General features: G+C 34.5%; 2 protein-coding genes across 3 annotated transcripts in view; one reads left to right on the plus strand and one right to left on the minus strand.

The window, feature by feature from the left end:
• The window catches only part of LOC124536631, a 59544-nt gene extending 56493 nt beyond the window's left edge, over window positions 1–3051 (minus strand). Inside the window, exons 1-2 of one of the 2 annotated variants that reach the window (XM_047113198.1) lie at window positions 2791–3051; window positions 402–692 (exon numbers count right to left, since the gene is read on the minus strand). In XM_047113198.1, the coding sequence (XP_046969154.1) occupies window positions 402–472 (71 nt within the window). In that variant the 5' untranslated portion in view covers window positions 473–692; window positions 2791–3051. Of the gene's footprint in view, window positions 1–401; window positions 693–2790 lie in introns of those variants that run through there. The other variant, XM_047113162.1, reaches the window with a different exon arrangement.
• A 391-nt stretch (window positions 3052–3442) lies between these two features.
• LOC124536238 lies at window positions 3443–15220 on the plus strand. The gene is made up of 10 exons (XM_047112742.1): window positions 3443–4858; window positions 6636–6846; window positions 7075–7228; window positions 7321–7481; window positions 8335–8501; window positions 8953–9093; window positions 9179–9343; window positions 10491–10713; window positions 12522–12678; window positions 13122–15220. Exons 1-10 carry the CDS (start codon window positions 4043–4045, stop codon window positions 14986–14988), a joined length of 4062 nt encoding a protein of 1353 aa, XP_046968698.1. The 5' UTR covers window positions 3443–4042; the 3' UTR covers window positions 14989–15220.
• The last annotated feature ends 1191 nt before the right edge of the window (window positions 15221–16411 follow it).

The raw sequence follows: 16411 nt of genomic DNA on the forward strand, positions 1-16411 counted from the left end.
TTAGACATTCATTATTTTTTTTGTTTAAGAAAATGCAATAACTTTTCTTATTAACTTAATGCGATCGAAGTTGCATGTTATTTTAGTGTCAGTATTTAAATAAGAAGAAACTTAAACAACAGTTTTTTTTTATTTATTATTATTACAGTCACATTTTTAAATATGTAGTACTTTATTTATAAACTTTTTTTCATTAATTATTTTCTCTCTTAAATAATTAATGAAAAAAAAGTTCGAATTAGATTTTTTTAAGTTTAACTACTTACGCTCATTATTTAATTAGTACTTGTTTTATGCAACTATCACATGCATTTCCGAGAAAATAAAAAATAAAGTCCCCGGACTATTTTTATATAGCTATTATTAATTTAGTAAGTGAATAATTCGATAAGGGGACTCACTTGGTGAGGCTGGAGGTAGCTTCGTAGCCCGTGGCGGCGGCGGCCCGGCGCTCCGCAGCCGCGTCCACCATGCCTCTGCATCACCGCGTGCATCACTGACTGATCACCACCACCGCACCTCCACTACCACACTCACACGCACATACATTACATTATAAACAACCCTGCGACCGTCCGATACCTGATCTAAGAACTCGATATTCGTATAAAATGTCAGTTTTCAACACCTATGGATTGCAATCGCACAGACTTGCGGTTTTCTGTCATTAGAACGAAGACACCCGTTTGTACCTGTAACAAGGATATTGCTTTTTAATCGACGGTGTAGCTGTAGCATAAATTACATAAAATTTATAAAAAATATCCGAATTACTATATACAATTATAATTATATTTAGTAAGCCATAATTTTAACTACGATTATATGAATCATATTAATACCACTTTTGTAATGCTAATAGTTTTCAATATTTTTTACTGAAAGTAATAAATTAGATATGACACTAAGTTTATTTTTTTTATTATTATTATTTTATATTTAATATGCTATTAATCGTATCATATTTCGATTCGATTTATTAATGATTAAATATCAATTTTGCAAGAAATCAAAAAGTGATTACAGAATAATGAAAACTGTGCAGCGTGCGATTCCTGACAATATTATTTAGGATTGGATTGGATACCAATTTACCACAATTTGGTATCAAGTTTTATTTTTTTATATTCTTACTGTATCTTTTAAGGGATAAGCAAAAGTAAGAAATTCGAAACCTTACCCTACTTTGAGCCCATATTTGCGTAGTTATTTTCGCAGGTGATTTTTTGTTAATTATAGGTTTACCGATTGTCCGGTTATCTAGATAGAGTAAAGTTATTTTTTTTTGTATTGTCCAGATAAAAAATTAAAAATTAGTAACTATTTTCTTTAATTCCCTCAAAACGGTCAGTATTAAGTAAAAACTTAACGAAAATGGGTGCATTTTAATTTGTCAGTTGTTGTTGTGTTTTGATGGATGTTTAATATTTTTACAATAATTACCTACCTACTTAAGTAATGATTTTGGCAATGCTCTGGCGTGTCCGTTTTTTTTAAGTAGTTATATCCAAATAATTTATCAGAAATTGTGCACTTAGTTTTGCTGTTGGCGACAATAATTCCAATAAATATTTTTAATCTGTCTTATATTCTTTTAGAGAGACGTTAAATTGAAAGGACTTAAGTTACACCTACAATAAATTAACACTAAAAATCATTTTTAACTAAATATTGGTGATTAAATCTCGTAATTTAACAGCATTGAATTTCGTTCATATAAAATAAATATTCAATTAAAAATAATAATTTTATGTATACCATTCGACATTATTTTAAAATTTGAAATAATCTACATTTATTTTTTACGTACCTATTAGTTGAATGAAATAACAAAATACATTCATTTATAATAATCCAATTTAGAATAAATCTAATGAAAACAATATTAATAATAATAATACCAAAAAGTCGTTAAATTACACAATTGAAAGATTGTTTTAATTTAATTTAAAACAAAATTATAAAGGTGTATTTATTAATATAAAAACAATGGTAAAGTAAAAAGTGTTAGGCAATTTTGAAACATAATTTTACACTCATGTATTAAATACTGTGCTTACACAAAAAATACTACATATTTAGCACCTCTGAGTAAATATATTTTTTTATTTCGTTGATAAAAAGGTCTGTACCTACTCTGTTAATTTATCTACAAATTGTTTCAAGCTACTTTAAGATGTGGTGACAAGACTTGAAACAACTACAAATATTTTAAATATACATTTGGGGGAAACAGGACTATTATAATATCCTATTCCTTCTTACTAACCGAACAGTTGCATCAAATGAAGTCAAATCACATCTCAATTTAATGTTTGTTAAAATAATAGTCTTGATTTAATATTTTATTATCAAGTACCTAACTCATTTATTCGGTGCTTACATTAAGTTTTTATAACAAAGGCACTTGGTATAATGTGTATTAAAAATGTATATATTCTGTTAAATCTTTGCACTGACTTGCCTAACTAAAATTCTTCGAATTTATTTACATGTTTATTTTTTACTTAATAGTAGTACATATTAGTTAGAGTAAGCGATTCATTGAATAATTTTATGTCGGTATTTTTAAATTTTACTAAGAATGTACATGGGAACATAAAAGAGTGTACTAATTTAAGATTAAAATATATAATTATGTCATTTACTACGCACTACGATATTAACAAAATCTCTGTCTCACTAATCATAGCAAATGGCAATCGCAATGATGTTCACAACAGAATATTGTATTGTACCTACAGTATTATGAGATCATCGATACAGCAAATAAATTTAAATATGACTCACCCGTTTATATACTAGCTACAGAAAGACCGTGTAGGTTATCATTATCACAGTACATACAACACACACGTCATAGATAGCACACATTACAATATTATTCAAGAGGTCAGAGACTTAAATGTAATAATGCTATTGTTATACTGCAAAGACATTCTCTTAAATAAAAGAGATTACTCGAAAGACAAAATATAAATAAATCTTAACGTTTCATGAGACAGGAATAGAGAGAAACAACAAAAAATATAGTCATGTTCCAATTTCTGTATTGAATTTCTGTAAATCATACAACTACTGCCATCTATGAACTTTTTAAAGAAACTCTTCAATCCATATCCGTACATTCCTACCCAACCAGATGTGTTTAGTGCGCAATTTGGTAATTTTCTCAATGTTTCAGGTTTTTGATAGGTACTGTAGTAATAGTTTAGTATTTAGCCCAATCAGAAGCCATGGAAAAGAGTTTGGATGTCCGCTGATTGGTGCGAATATTGTTTATGGAGCTACCAAATAGAAAAGTTTACTACGTTGATTTTGACAATTCCTTTGACATTAAAGTTATGCTTGTAATGAAGTACAAACTTTAATTTTGTATTTTTTATTACAAAATAGGAACCCAGATATTTTTTAAGTTTGTTGAGTTTATATTCATTAAAAACTAGTATTGATTTTAATTTTTTCATAGCTATTTGGCACCATAAAAGTTTATTTTTAAAATAACAATGACTACCCGACAAGTATATTGCGTGCTTGCGACGAACAACCAAAGAACAACCTTTGTGACAATGTCTGCATCTGTTGACTAAAATTTGAAACCTAATAAGCTTTTAACAAGGTCAACAGTTTTCATCAACTCGCAGTCGACAAAAATAATTAATAATCAGTACGTGGTCTGAGAATTGGTGTAATCAATCTGTCTTTATTTAAGATAAAAGTGTTAGTGTCCGCGAAAATGATCTGTACTTTGTTTTTCGCAATCACAACGTTACATGAACATGGATGACCTAAAATGCGAATATGTAAAGAAAAAAAGATGCTTTAAATTGTCTTTAAAAGTGCATGTTAAAAAATATGATGCAGGTCGGTACATCGATTATCGACAATCAAACGTAATAGTACTATCGTTTAATAGTTAGTGAGTGTCTCAGCATCAAAAGTGAAAATGTGATGTGTCAAACCGATTGTTTACTTCACGACGGACAGGTGACGGTGAGCGGATTGTAGAAGTGGTACGTGAGGGCTGCGGGAGGCGGGCGGTATGTCGGGCCGTTCGAGTCCCGTAAACGGCGGCTATGATGCTGCTGAGCCCGCTATGAGGCTCTCTGTCCGCAAGGACCTGTTTCCCGATATTCATCTACCTAAAATAGGTTCCGACTCTGACTCGGATACGGCACAAGACGAGCTGGAAAGCGTTTCTTGTGTCAAATTAGAGACAGATTTTGAACAGAGCATCGACGATATTGCTCATCAAAGGATGCAGGTCGTCAACGGAGCGCTGCCGTCCCCGACACGGCCTCGCCACAGAAAACATAAGCAGCACTCCAGGCGCCATACAGACCATTCAACTCTTAATGGATGTCTTCCTAAAGAGAGAAAAAGGAAAAAAAGTTCTCATAATTCTCATAAAAGGACGCACACCTCAAATAGTTTAGTGTCTATGGTGAAAGGTGGTAAAAACTTAAACTTAGTAAGTAGTAGTGAGTGCCAGGGAGATGAGGAAGCCGAGGATGAAGAGGAGGAAGAAGAAGAAAGTGAAAGTTCAGATGATGAAGTGCTAAAGCGTAGTGTAAAGTTACCGTTAATTAATCTGCCACGACAGAGTGGCAAACCTTACAGTCATGAACTTAGTCAATTATCAACAAAAAAGAGTAAGTCAAAGGAATCTTCAAAGGAACAAAGGACTCATATAGTAATACCTTGTAGTGGCAAACCTCGTTCCATGTTGGGGCTCTGTAGTTCCCGTAGCAAAAAGAAATCTAAGAAGTCTGATTGTACACCCACATATCGAAGTCAGATAGTGGATACAAAAACTAAAATAAAGATTAAGATTAGAAGGACAAGTGTTCAAGAAATGGTAAGTGTTATGTTTTATATGAATTTCCTAACAGATTGACTCTACACATTACATATTGGAAAACCCTGAAGAGTACAGTAATAAATCTGATGTAATATGTCAACAAGGAGCATTCTATTGTAAGTTTTATAGTGTTACTGTATTCCATAGTACACTATGGCATCAAAATGAATACAAACTTAAAATTAAGTAATCTAGTCTTAGCTTCTACTGATAATGTAGATAAATAATCATAAAAGGCTAATGACAGTGCATTTTTACAAATAAGTTCACTGTTCCTTGAGCTCGTCTTTAATCAGCTGTAAGCTATATAAGATTGTGGACGGACCTTTACTCTATATAATTTAGCTGCTTTTGGACTGGTAGTAAAATAGAAGATGTCTCAACATTCTTAAAAAAAAAAAACCTTAATATATAACTAGTTCTATAAATCAATTATTTATCATAAAATATTTACTTACTTTCTTTTTATTTCATCTCTTTAACTGGTACTTATATAGGACAGTGAACTTTAATTTAGAACAAATTAAATTGTATGATTTCACCGATTTTTTATATTGTTTATTTGTTTACACAATATACAATGGAAGTTCTCAGGAGGTACAAGTTTTAGTTGCTATTGTCACAACATTATTTAAGTTGCGAAAAAATTCATTAATTATATTTATAATCAAAATATTATTCATGAAAGCTAATAAAATATTTTTTGAACTGAACATCTATATTAACTTTTTGAAACAATATCTTCATGAATACAACAGATTAAAAAGCCCCATAGGAGTTCCTGAAATACTATTTATTGGTGTGGTGGGTAAATAATTGTAATTTATAACTTCTGTGATATATCAGGCTATTTACATATGAAGTAATCTAAACATCAACATTGATGACTCATAGAAAATAATATTTTAAACATTCAACAAATTGTTTCTTTAAATCTCAACAACTGCAAAAAACTTGTCAAGGGCATGTACTTATAGAAAGACTACATCAGCTGTAATGTATACAAAATAAATGTACATTATTCTGATACAAAAAAATAAACAAAACAGTAATAGTAATAGTGTCTAACTATTCTGTATTTCTGTTTATCCTCAATGTTACTTTCACTTATGATTTTATAATACCATTAAGAGTTTTCACATTATAAACACAATTATTCTTGTTAATGATGTGTTAAGTTTTAATAGGTTATGAAATATAACTCAACTACTATTAGTAAGATGAAAATATAATAATATGTATTGAATTTAGTCAACAAATTGATATCCTAAACTTGGTAAGCAAGTAAATACTTTGAAGTATTTACTTTCCAATTTTCTCTATGTCTCATTTTGATTATACCATTAATTATTTTAAAAATGTATAAATGTACACTTGTATTATCTTTATAGAAGATTCTTGGATAACTTATCTGCTTCAGATGTCCTTCTTCTGAAGTATATCTAAATTTATTATTTAAAAAAAATGTCATTGCTAAAAACTGAATAGTGTAGTGATATGTGAATAAATACAATGAGCTGTTAAACAATATTTATATCAGATAATAATTATGATATCTATATCAAGTAATTATTAATAATTTATTATTGTTAGTTTGCTATAGTTGCTTAGATTATTGTTTTTTTGAGAGAAAAGCAAACAAGAATTAATAAAATGTTATCATTTTATTTGGTATTATTAGTATTTTGTGTTACTACAATATTGCCAATTACATTATATTTATTATTTAATTATAGCTGATAACACCTCTAAAAGAAAACCTTTTCTTTTTCAGGTAACTCCTACACCAACTTCCATAGCGGATATTGGGCAAAGAAAATCGAAAAAGAAGCGAGCAGCATCACCAATCGCCAGTGCCAGCTCTGGTGAAGAATATGACCCTTCTAGGGGTGACACTGCAGCTGCTATGAGCGTTGCTGCGATAAAACCAAGGCAACCCCGCCCTAAGGCTAAGAAATCTAACAATAATAACTCCAAAACTATAGGTATGTTGGTCTTTTAGAAATTTTAATAGTTAGTTTGGATATTTTTACCTAAAATAACTACTATTACTTTTAGTACCAAAAATCTTTCAGGTATTTTTGTGGTTTATTTATCCTAATAATAAATTGTAAAAGTATTGTATCATATGGAAAAAATGTAATAGTGATATTGTCATGTTTTGTTATAATTTGAAGTAACAAACAACATCTTTTTTATTTTCGATAAAGCAGATAAAGCTCAAAAGACTGAGAGAAATAGAAGTAGCACAACAGTTAGTAAGGAAAATGGACCTCAAAGTCCATGGGCATATTCCATGCCTGAAGAGATTTTAGCAAAAATATTTGAATATGTTGTTCAGCAAGGCACGCTACCGACTATCATTAGGTGAGATAAACTTTCAACTTATTAATTGAAGTATTTATTGAATATTCTTTGTATTTGCGTTTAATATATAATTTAACATTATGTTATTTCAGATTGGGTAGAGTATGTCAATTATGGCACAGTGTCAGTTGTAGGCCAGAGCTGTGGAAGAATGTGGACCTTTCGCAACATACTGTTGAAAAATGTAAAACAGACTACAAACTGGTCTGGCTTCTTGAAAACCGCTTAACACAATGCCAGAGTTTAAATATTGGTAAGGACATTGGTTTATGATTAATTTTGTTAGCCATTTTTAATGGAGTGATTGAATTTTATTGTATGTAATAGAAGGAAACTATTTATATTTATAGTTATGTATATTAAAAATATTTTATGCATTAATAAGTATTTATAGAAATACTTTAATATATGCAACTTTTAAAAAGTTGAGTTAATGATGAAGAAATGTTGCTCAAGACCGTGTTGAGGTCAAGTACAATAAGCATACGTGTATTAATTGGGTGGATACTTTAATGGAGACCTCTTGCTATGAAATATTATGAATAGCAATAAAAAATACTTAGTACTGACCTGTCTAAATAAGTCATTCTAAGGAATTTTGGTTATGTAAGCATAATTAAAAACTTTTCAGTTGTTCAAGACTTGCCATGCCATTGGAATAACTTTGAAGTAAACACATAATGTATTCTATTTTAGACTGAGAGAACAGGGAGAATAAAAAGCAAAAATAATTACAATACATATGTACTATAATTACAGACTCTTTTTGTCACCTGTGTATGTTGACAACAAAACACATTTCACAGCGTATGTACTGTGATTTTTTTTTATGGTATAGGTTGGCGGACGAGCATATGGGCCACCTGATGGTAAGTGGTCACAATCGCCCATAGACATTAACGCTGTAAGAATTATTAACTATTCCTTACATCGTCAATGTGCCACCAACCTTGGGAACTAAGATGTTATGTCCCTTGTGCCTGTAGTTACACTGGCTCAAAATATAATATACTTTTGGAAAACTTTTCCCAGTCTTGATTTATAGTATCAAGACTATATAGTTTTTATATAATATTGATGAAGTAAAGTTCATAATGTTATTTCAGCTCAGTGGAAAGTGTGCAACGTGTCTTGGGTGCTGGCGTGCGTGGTGGACTACTGCCCGGGTTTGGTGGAGCTCAGCGTGGCGGGCTGGAGCCGCATCACGCCCGAGCAACTCTACGACTTGGTGCAGGGTTTGCCCAACTTGCAACGCCTCGATCTCTCTCTAACGGTACATATATGCTGCCCACATGAAATTCTTAAAAGATTTTGGCCCTTTCCCTAAAGTTCCAACTACCAAAAAGGGTTTTTGGAAGTATCTTACTATATTTTGTATCTTTGTGTATTTTATATATATTAAATTGTGTATGATGGCTTACTGATTAAAATTAACGAGATTGCTAGAACATAGGGGACTTTTCTTACTCCTGTTCAACAATATATCCTATGCTATTTACTGACAATAGCAGCAGGACAAAAACATAGTAACATTACATATATTATATGTGCTCCGTGATCGTAGATGTATTACTACTGTAACACATTGTTCATAGCTAGATTAATAATAAGAAGCTTCTAATTCCAGTAATTGGCATCCGCTACTTAATATATTGAAATACTTTAAATGTGTCATGCGAATAAATCAAAGTACTCCTCACGAAAGACTATAATATTGTCAACAGTCCGAAACCGGAGGATCGAGTACTTGTTTGTCGGCGGCGTCGATGGCCCGTATCGCGACCAACTTCGGCGCTCGTCTCACGCACCTGACTTTAGCAAATAACAAGTTCTCCGCGTTACCGCAGATACTATCTTCTGTTGCTGTAAGTTACATTTCTTAGCTGCAATTTATGTTCAAGATACTTGGTAACAAAAACTATAATGTTTGTATACATTTGTGATTTTCAGGCCCATTGCCCTAATCTGGAAGTACTGGATATATCAGGCGCTCTGGCGACGTCGCATCCGGCGCCAATACCGTTGGAAGCTTTACAAAAGGGTTGCCCTAAAATGAGAGTCTTCAGAGCAGCCAACGCTCAGTTGGTGCTCGCCTCTGCGACAACTTCACAACAGGTAAAGTTTAATATTCATTTATTATATTTATTTAACTTTTTATATGTTTATTAAAGCATTGATTTACTGACCGAACAGAAGTACAAAATAAAATAAAAAAATGTTTAAATCGGATTGATACAAAGTACTTTATTTCATGACATACATCTACTAATACATATCCAGGTATGATGAGAATCCTTTGATATAGTTACAAACGCAATACAATTTAAAGTAAAGTAACTGCTTGTAAATGTACTCCTGCTTGTATAAAGAAAAATGAAGCATGAGAAGGGTTTGAAGGGTAAGTGAGCCAGTGTAACTACAGGCACAAGAGACATAGCATCTTAGTACCCAAGATTAGTGGCGCATTGACGATGTAAGGAATAGTTAATATTTCTTACAGCGTCATTGTCTATGGGTGATGGTGACCACTTACCATCGGGTGGCCCATAAGCTCGTCCGCCAACCAATTCCATAAAGAAAATGAGATTATTCAATGAAGCTTGTCCAGGTCCGAGCTCGGGATCACTGGTTAGGGCCCTCGCCCACGGAGACTTTTTGTAGCGATACAGTCGCGGTGCGATCGCTGGCATTGTGCCCTCGCCCACATAAACACGATTCAGTCGCGATGTCAACGCAATACTGTCGCGCTTCCGTCGCGATGCAAATGCGATTCAGTAACGGCACAAAATTGCCTGTGGTGATCGCTACAGTTTATCGTTCGTCAACCAATCCCATAAAGAAAATGAGAATATTTAATGAAGCTTTTCCAGGTTTGGTTTCGGAATCATTCAATGAAGCTTGTCCAGGTCCGAGCTCGGGATCACTGGTTAGGGCCCTCGCCCACGGAGACTTTTTGTAGCGATACAGTCGCGATGCGATCGCTGGCATTGTGCCCTCGCCCACATAAACACGATTCAGTCGCGATGTCAACGCAATACTGTCGCGCTTCCGTCGCGATGCAAATGCGATTCAGTAACGGCACAAAATTGCCTGTGGTGATCGCTACAGTTTATCGTTCGTCAACCAATCCCATAAAGAAAATGAGAATATTTAATGAAGCTTTTCCAGGTTTGGTTTCGGAATCATTCAATGAAGCTTGTCCAGGTCCGAGCTCGGGATCACCGGTTAAGGTTTATGCGTTTATTGTGCTCGGTGTCGGCAGCTGGAGGCGGGCTGGTCGCAGCTGGAGGAGGTGTCGATCGCGAGCAGCGCGGCGGCGGAGCGCGCGGCGGTGGGCGAGTACCGGCTGGGCGACGAGGCGCTGGCGCGGCTCGTGCGCGCCGCCACGCGCCTGCGCCTGCTCGACCTGCGCGGCCTGCAGCGCCTCACCGACTCGGGCCTCGTGCGCGTGCCCGCCTGGGACCTGCAGCACCTCTTCCTCGGAGGTGAGCCGCTACTCGCTAACCCTTCACATTAGACCACCTCACTCGCAGGGATTCTTCTAGAACAACTCACTTGAGATGTTATCCTCCAGCACCTCTTCCTGGGAGGTGAGCCGCTACTCACTACCCCTTGACGTTAGACCACCTCACTCGCAGCGATTCTTCTAGAACAACTCACTTGAGATGTTATCCTCCAGCACCTCTTCCTGGGAGGTGAGCCGCTACTCACTACCCCTTGACATTCTATCTCACTCGTAGGGATTCTTCTAGAACAACTCACTTGAGATGTTATCCTTTACTAGCTTTTGCCCGCGACTTCGTTCGCGTGGACTTCAGGTTCGTCCCGTCTAGTCTAGTAATCGCTTAAAATCGCTTCGTAAATAAGTCATTATTTCTCGTACAAAGTAAAGGATAAAAAATGGTTGTTGTGGGTTATTGGTAAGAGATGAACATATACCATCACGGACTTTTTTATAGACCTTTTTAATTTGTACAATACTGTACATTGTTTTGTACTATATGGTAGGATTCAGTCAGCGTTTGCAATGTAAGCTCAAAAAATGTGTTTTTTTACGACCTCACATTAGAAACCTCAAAAATTGTAGCCTATGTGTTATTCTGATGTATAAGCTATATTGTGGTGAAGTTTCATTCAAATCCATTCAGTAGTTTTTACGTGAAAGAGTAACAAACATCCATACATCCATACATACAAACTTTCGCCTTTATAATAGTAGTAGGATTCGTCGGCTTTTGCAGGCACTTTTGAATTGTAAACATAAAAGTACTACAGGTTCAGAACACAGATTTGAGATTTTACTTAGAAGAGCTCGCATGTGACTCAGTAGTTTCTCTTTTGCAAGATTTGAAAAATAAAGTTCTATATGATCTTGTATAGAATAAGATTTCATATTTATTAATGTTTATTTAACAAACGATTTTGATTTATAAATCAAAACTAACAACAACAGCCTGTAAATTCCCACTACTGGGCTAAAGGCCTCCGCTCCCTTTGAGGAGAAGGTTTTTGGAACATATTCCACCACGCTGTTCCAATGCGGGTTAGTGGAATGCACATGTGGCAGAATTTCTATGAAATTTGTCACATGCAGATTTCCTTAGATGTTTTCCTTCACCGCTGAGCACGAGATGAATTATAAAGACAAATTAAGCACATGAATCAGCGGTGCTTGCCTGGATTTGAACCCGCAATCATCGGTTAAGATGAACGCGTTCAAACCACTGGGCCATCTCATTATCTCACTCGCAGCGATTCTTCTAGAGCAACTCACTTGAGAAGTTATCCTTTATTCGTCGTCTTTTGTAGGCATTTTGAAATCGTAATTTTACAGAACTGTAAACATAAAAGTACTACTGGTTCAGAACACAGATTTGCGACTTTACTTAGAAGAGCTCACAAGTGACTCAGTAGTTTCTCTTTTGCAAATTTTGAAAAATAAAGTTCTATATGATCTTGTATAGAATAAGATTCCTTATTTATTAACGTTTAAACGATTTTGATTTATAAAGCAAAATTAAAATATCTTCAAAATTTTTATCATTGAGTCGAATCCCTTGCTTCAGGAAAGATTAATTTACTTTGCAGTCGAAAACTTGATCCTATAAGCTTATCCTTACTAATACTTTTAAAATAACGAGTATCACCGATTCTATCGAAATTATCAATAAAATGTTGTTGTAAATATAATGAGACGCTGCGGTAATTAATTCTATTTTATTAAAAATATCCCGAAATATAAAAATTAGAATTGGGAGACGTAAAATTATATAGATTATTTTTGTTCCTGTAGGATGCAATGTTTTACGTCAAACAAATGCGTGCCTCGAACTGATCTGCGAGAAGTGGTCGCACAGTCTTCTAGAATTGGACTTATCCTGGGCCTCTGCTGCAAAAGTACTACATGATGCTGTATCCGCGCTGGCAGATTCACCAAACAGCAAACTAAGGTATTACTTGCATTACAGTAAAGTAAATTAAAGTAAAAAGTCACTGTAAATTACCCACTGCTGGGCTAAGGCCTCCTCTTCCATTAAGGAGAGGGTTTGGAACATGTTCCACAACGCTGTTCCAATGCGGGTTGGTGGAATGCACATGTGGCAGAATTTCGATGAAATTAGACACATGCTGGTTTCCTCACGATTATTTCCTTCACCGCCGAGCACGAGATAAATTATAAACATAAATTAAGCACATATACATAGTGGTGCTTGCCTGGGCTTGAACCCGATATCATCGGTTAAGATGCCCGCGTTCTAACTACTGGGCCATCTCAGCTCATTTATATATATTGATGATATGTATATATTGATTATTTGCAGACTTTTATTTTATTGTTCTTTTGTTTATTTTCAAAAATGAAGTGTACCTAATTATGATTTTGTCATTTCAGAATACTCAACTTATGTGGATCATCTGTGTCTTATGAAGCTGTGAAAAAAGTTCTATTAAAATGTCCTCATATAGAATCTTTAAATCTCAGTTCATGTAGAGCTTTACCGAGAGGTATGAAGCGACTTTATACCGGACAAGAACTTCAGGACCTCAAAGATAGCTTAGATCCAGAAAAAGCAAAACTTAAAGACAGTAAAAGCGACGAATCCAAAAAGAAAAAATCGAAAGTGTCCGTTTCGAAACCTGAAGATGATTCAAATAATGACATTCCTGAAAGTTCTGGTAGCAAATCAGAAGTGAAATCTCCAGAAAAGTCTTCCCAGTGTGTGTTTCAAGAGCCAAAAAGTATATCTGACTCTGGTACGAGGTCTGAAAAACGAATTACTTCAGAAAATCAAACAATGTCTACTTCCAGCGGTAAAGTTTTAGAAAAAACGAAAAATAATTTAGAAAATGTTATCGAAAACACGCAAATTCCAAAAGGCTCAACTACTCCGAATCTTTCGAGTCCCCTTGCTCAATCTAAGCCTGATTCTTCGTCAACTCCCAGGTCAGATTCTAAGACTGACTTGGGAAGTCCACACTTTAGTCCCGTCCAAAAACCCGATAGTCAAATACCTAGTAGTCCCGATGTTCAGCCTGAATCAATAAAAAGTAACCATTCTTGGAATTTAGGTCAGTTCAAAGGTACTCCAACACATAAGTCTGAAGCAAGTCCACTTAACAGGCTAGAGAGCCACACCAAGATTAGACATAGCAAAGTAATAGAGCAGTGTAGTCCAACAACTTCTCTAGAAAATAAACCTAGTCCAGAAACATTATCATTAAAGCAACAAGATATAAAAAATCCTAATACTTGGAATTATGGTAGCTACAGTCCCATGCCAAGACAGGAAACTCAATTTTCTTCCCAAAGAAGTCCATATTCAGCTCAACCGAGTCCTGCTCAACCAAGTCCATATTCTACACAGCCCAGTCCCTATTCTACACAGCCTAGTCCATATTCTTCGCAGCCTAGTCCTTACTCTGCGCAACCAAGTCCAGACACAAGTCAAATTGTTAAACCAGATATGCAAAAAACTGGAGCTTGGAATACTGGCAATTATAGTCCAATGCCTACTAAACATCACGCTCCATTTTCTCCACATCCTTCAACTCATACGAGTCCCGATGCTGGCCTTGGAATGAAAAGTGACGGTCTTCGAAATAACCCCAATAAAACGCCAGGTCAATACAGTCCAATGTCGCGACAACAACATCACAGCCCATATTCTCCGAGACCTAGTGTGGAGAATAGTTATAACAAGAAGAGTCCGGGAGTGGGCAAGTACAGCCCCATGATGCGCCCGGACTGCCATTTGCCCAGTCCTGATGGCGGTCTTACGTCAAGGCCCCATTTAAGTGGAAGAACACAGGACGTGTATGGTCGCTCTGTGCCTAAAGTACCCGAAATTACTCCAAATATCCCACCGCCTGAGATACCAAATTCATGGGGATTTAATCACATGAGCAATCCAACATCTGCGATGGAATCCTTAGTATGGGGTGGATCTTCGTTTAATGCGGAGCCAACGCAGTCGCCTCTACAATCGCGCGTCGACAACATTCCCACAATGTTGAACACGCCACCGCCGCAGCCATGGAATGAGTTATCACCGTTTGACAGTGCTATTCGAAGACATAACGATGTAAGTGATCCATGGACCTTAGGTCAGTTTAGAGTAGAACCGCCTAATCAAGTACACAACAATTTCGTGGAGCAAAATATAAGCTTTGAATCGTTAAGTGCCCATATAGGACATCAGTCACATGTGCTACAGAGTTATCTAGACGATGGTTTCAATGAAACTTCACGCGTGGACTGACGATCCCAATTGTCTGCACCGTCTTACGACTCGAACGAATTTTCAATTCTTGATAGAATCCCTTTCACGATACCTGTTGAGACTTCTTCATGGAGAAAGTTTGGGTGATGTAATTATAGTTTTGAACAATTATTGTTAGTAATTGTAAATAAGATTATCTAGCTAGTTTTTAAGTGTAAGGAAGCTAGAAATGCATTCAAATTATTTTGCAGCCCATAGTTTATGAGAGATACAGATTAATTATATTAGTGATTAGTAAATACTTCATTCAAGATAGATATTGTTGTTTTAAATTACAGTGCTAGGTGCATAAACATGTGCTTAGCTGGAAGTAGAGAATTTAAAATAGTCAATCTGAAATATATGATACCTACATAGCCAATTATTACACAACCATTATTGTTTTTAAAATGAATTAATATTTCTGATCTGGAAACTCAACGAAAATATTGTTTGTTGTATTGTTCATATCGCCTTAATATCTTTAAAGAATGAAATGTTTATTTAAAAACAATGTATATATAATGAGTGTTATAATACTGGCTATGGTTATTTGTTTTTTTGTATATAAATTGGTCTTATGAAAAGCAATAACAATAGAAATAAAATAATGAAATGTGCAAATTCACAGTTAAATAAATCGAATGAGCATATATTAAACAATATCAAATAAATGCCAAATATTGATATCCTAAATAGCTCAATACATTCATATTATTAAAAAAAAAAACAAAACAACATTCCTTTCTAAGCTGATTTATATTTAGATTCAGAAAAAAAAAACTAATTAAATTAAAAGATGTAATATGATCATTAAAACTGAACACTTCCTAGTTATGTCTGGAACCATACTTGACAATGCGTACATAATTAATGATTGGAAATGCAGCTATTATTGATGTGATGTTGCTAATATTAACATTTGACCTAAACAGTTATTAAGTTTTTATTTAACACTATCAGTATCCTATCGGATTTGTCAACTGGGAGTATGTTTTCTATTACAATTATTTCAATAAAATCTACCTTATGTTCCGTACCTATATTATTTAAAATGTATTTCAGAGGTTTCGTCGTATCTATGTGTAAAACGGCTTACCTCAGTTATTTTTGCTTGATGAAATTTGCAATAATTGTAGATAATTGATCTACCTTAAATATTTTTGTGACATATTTTAGATAAAATCATATTTTAATTGTTTTTGCAGTCGATTTTCAATTTCACTTTTTTTTTTTTCTTAGTTAATCGTCCGAATCAAGTCAGAAAAATATTTAATGTCTTTGATGCAAGTGCAGGTTTTTTATATTTTTATAAACAATTTGTTAAAATACGACATTATAATTTTGTTCTTATGATAAGATCAACATGAATAAATTTCTATCTACCAGTAATCATAAATCCATGTAATAGAACTATTTTGAT

Source organism: Vanessa cardui, chromosome 2, assembly GCF_905220365.1.
Source record: "Vanessa cardui chromosome 2, ilVanCard2.1, whole genome shotgun sequence".
NCBI classification, from domain to species: Eukaryota; Metazoa; Arthropoda; class Insecta; order Lepidoptera; family Nymphalidae; genus Vanessa; species Vanessa cardui.

Coding starts and splice junctions, on each gene's coding strand:
- LOC124536238 (XM_047112742.1), top strand. CDS start 4,043: ATGTCGGGCCGTTCGAGTCCCGTAAACGGCGGCTATGATGCTGCTGAG. Junction 7,229..7,320: donor ACGCTACCGACTATCATTAG/GTGAGATAAACT, acceptor ATGTTATTTCAG/ATTGGGTAGAGTATGTCAAT. Junction 9,344..10,490: donor CTGCGACAACTTCACAACAG/GTAAAGTTTAAT, acceptor CGGTGTCGGCAG/CTGGAGGCGGGCTGGTCGCA.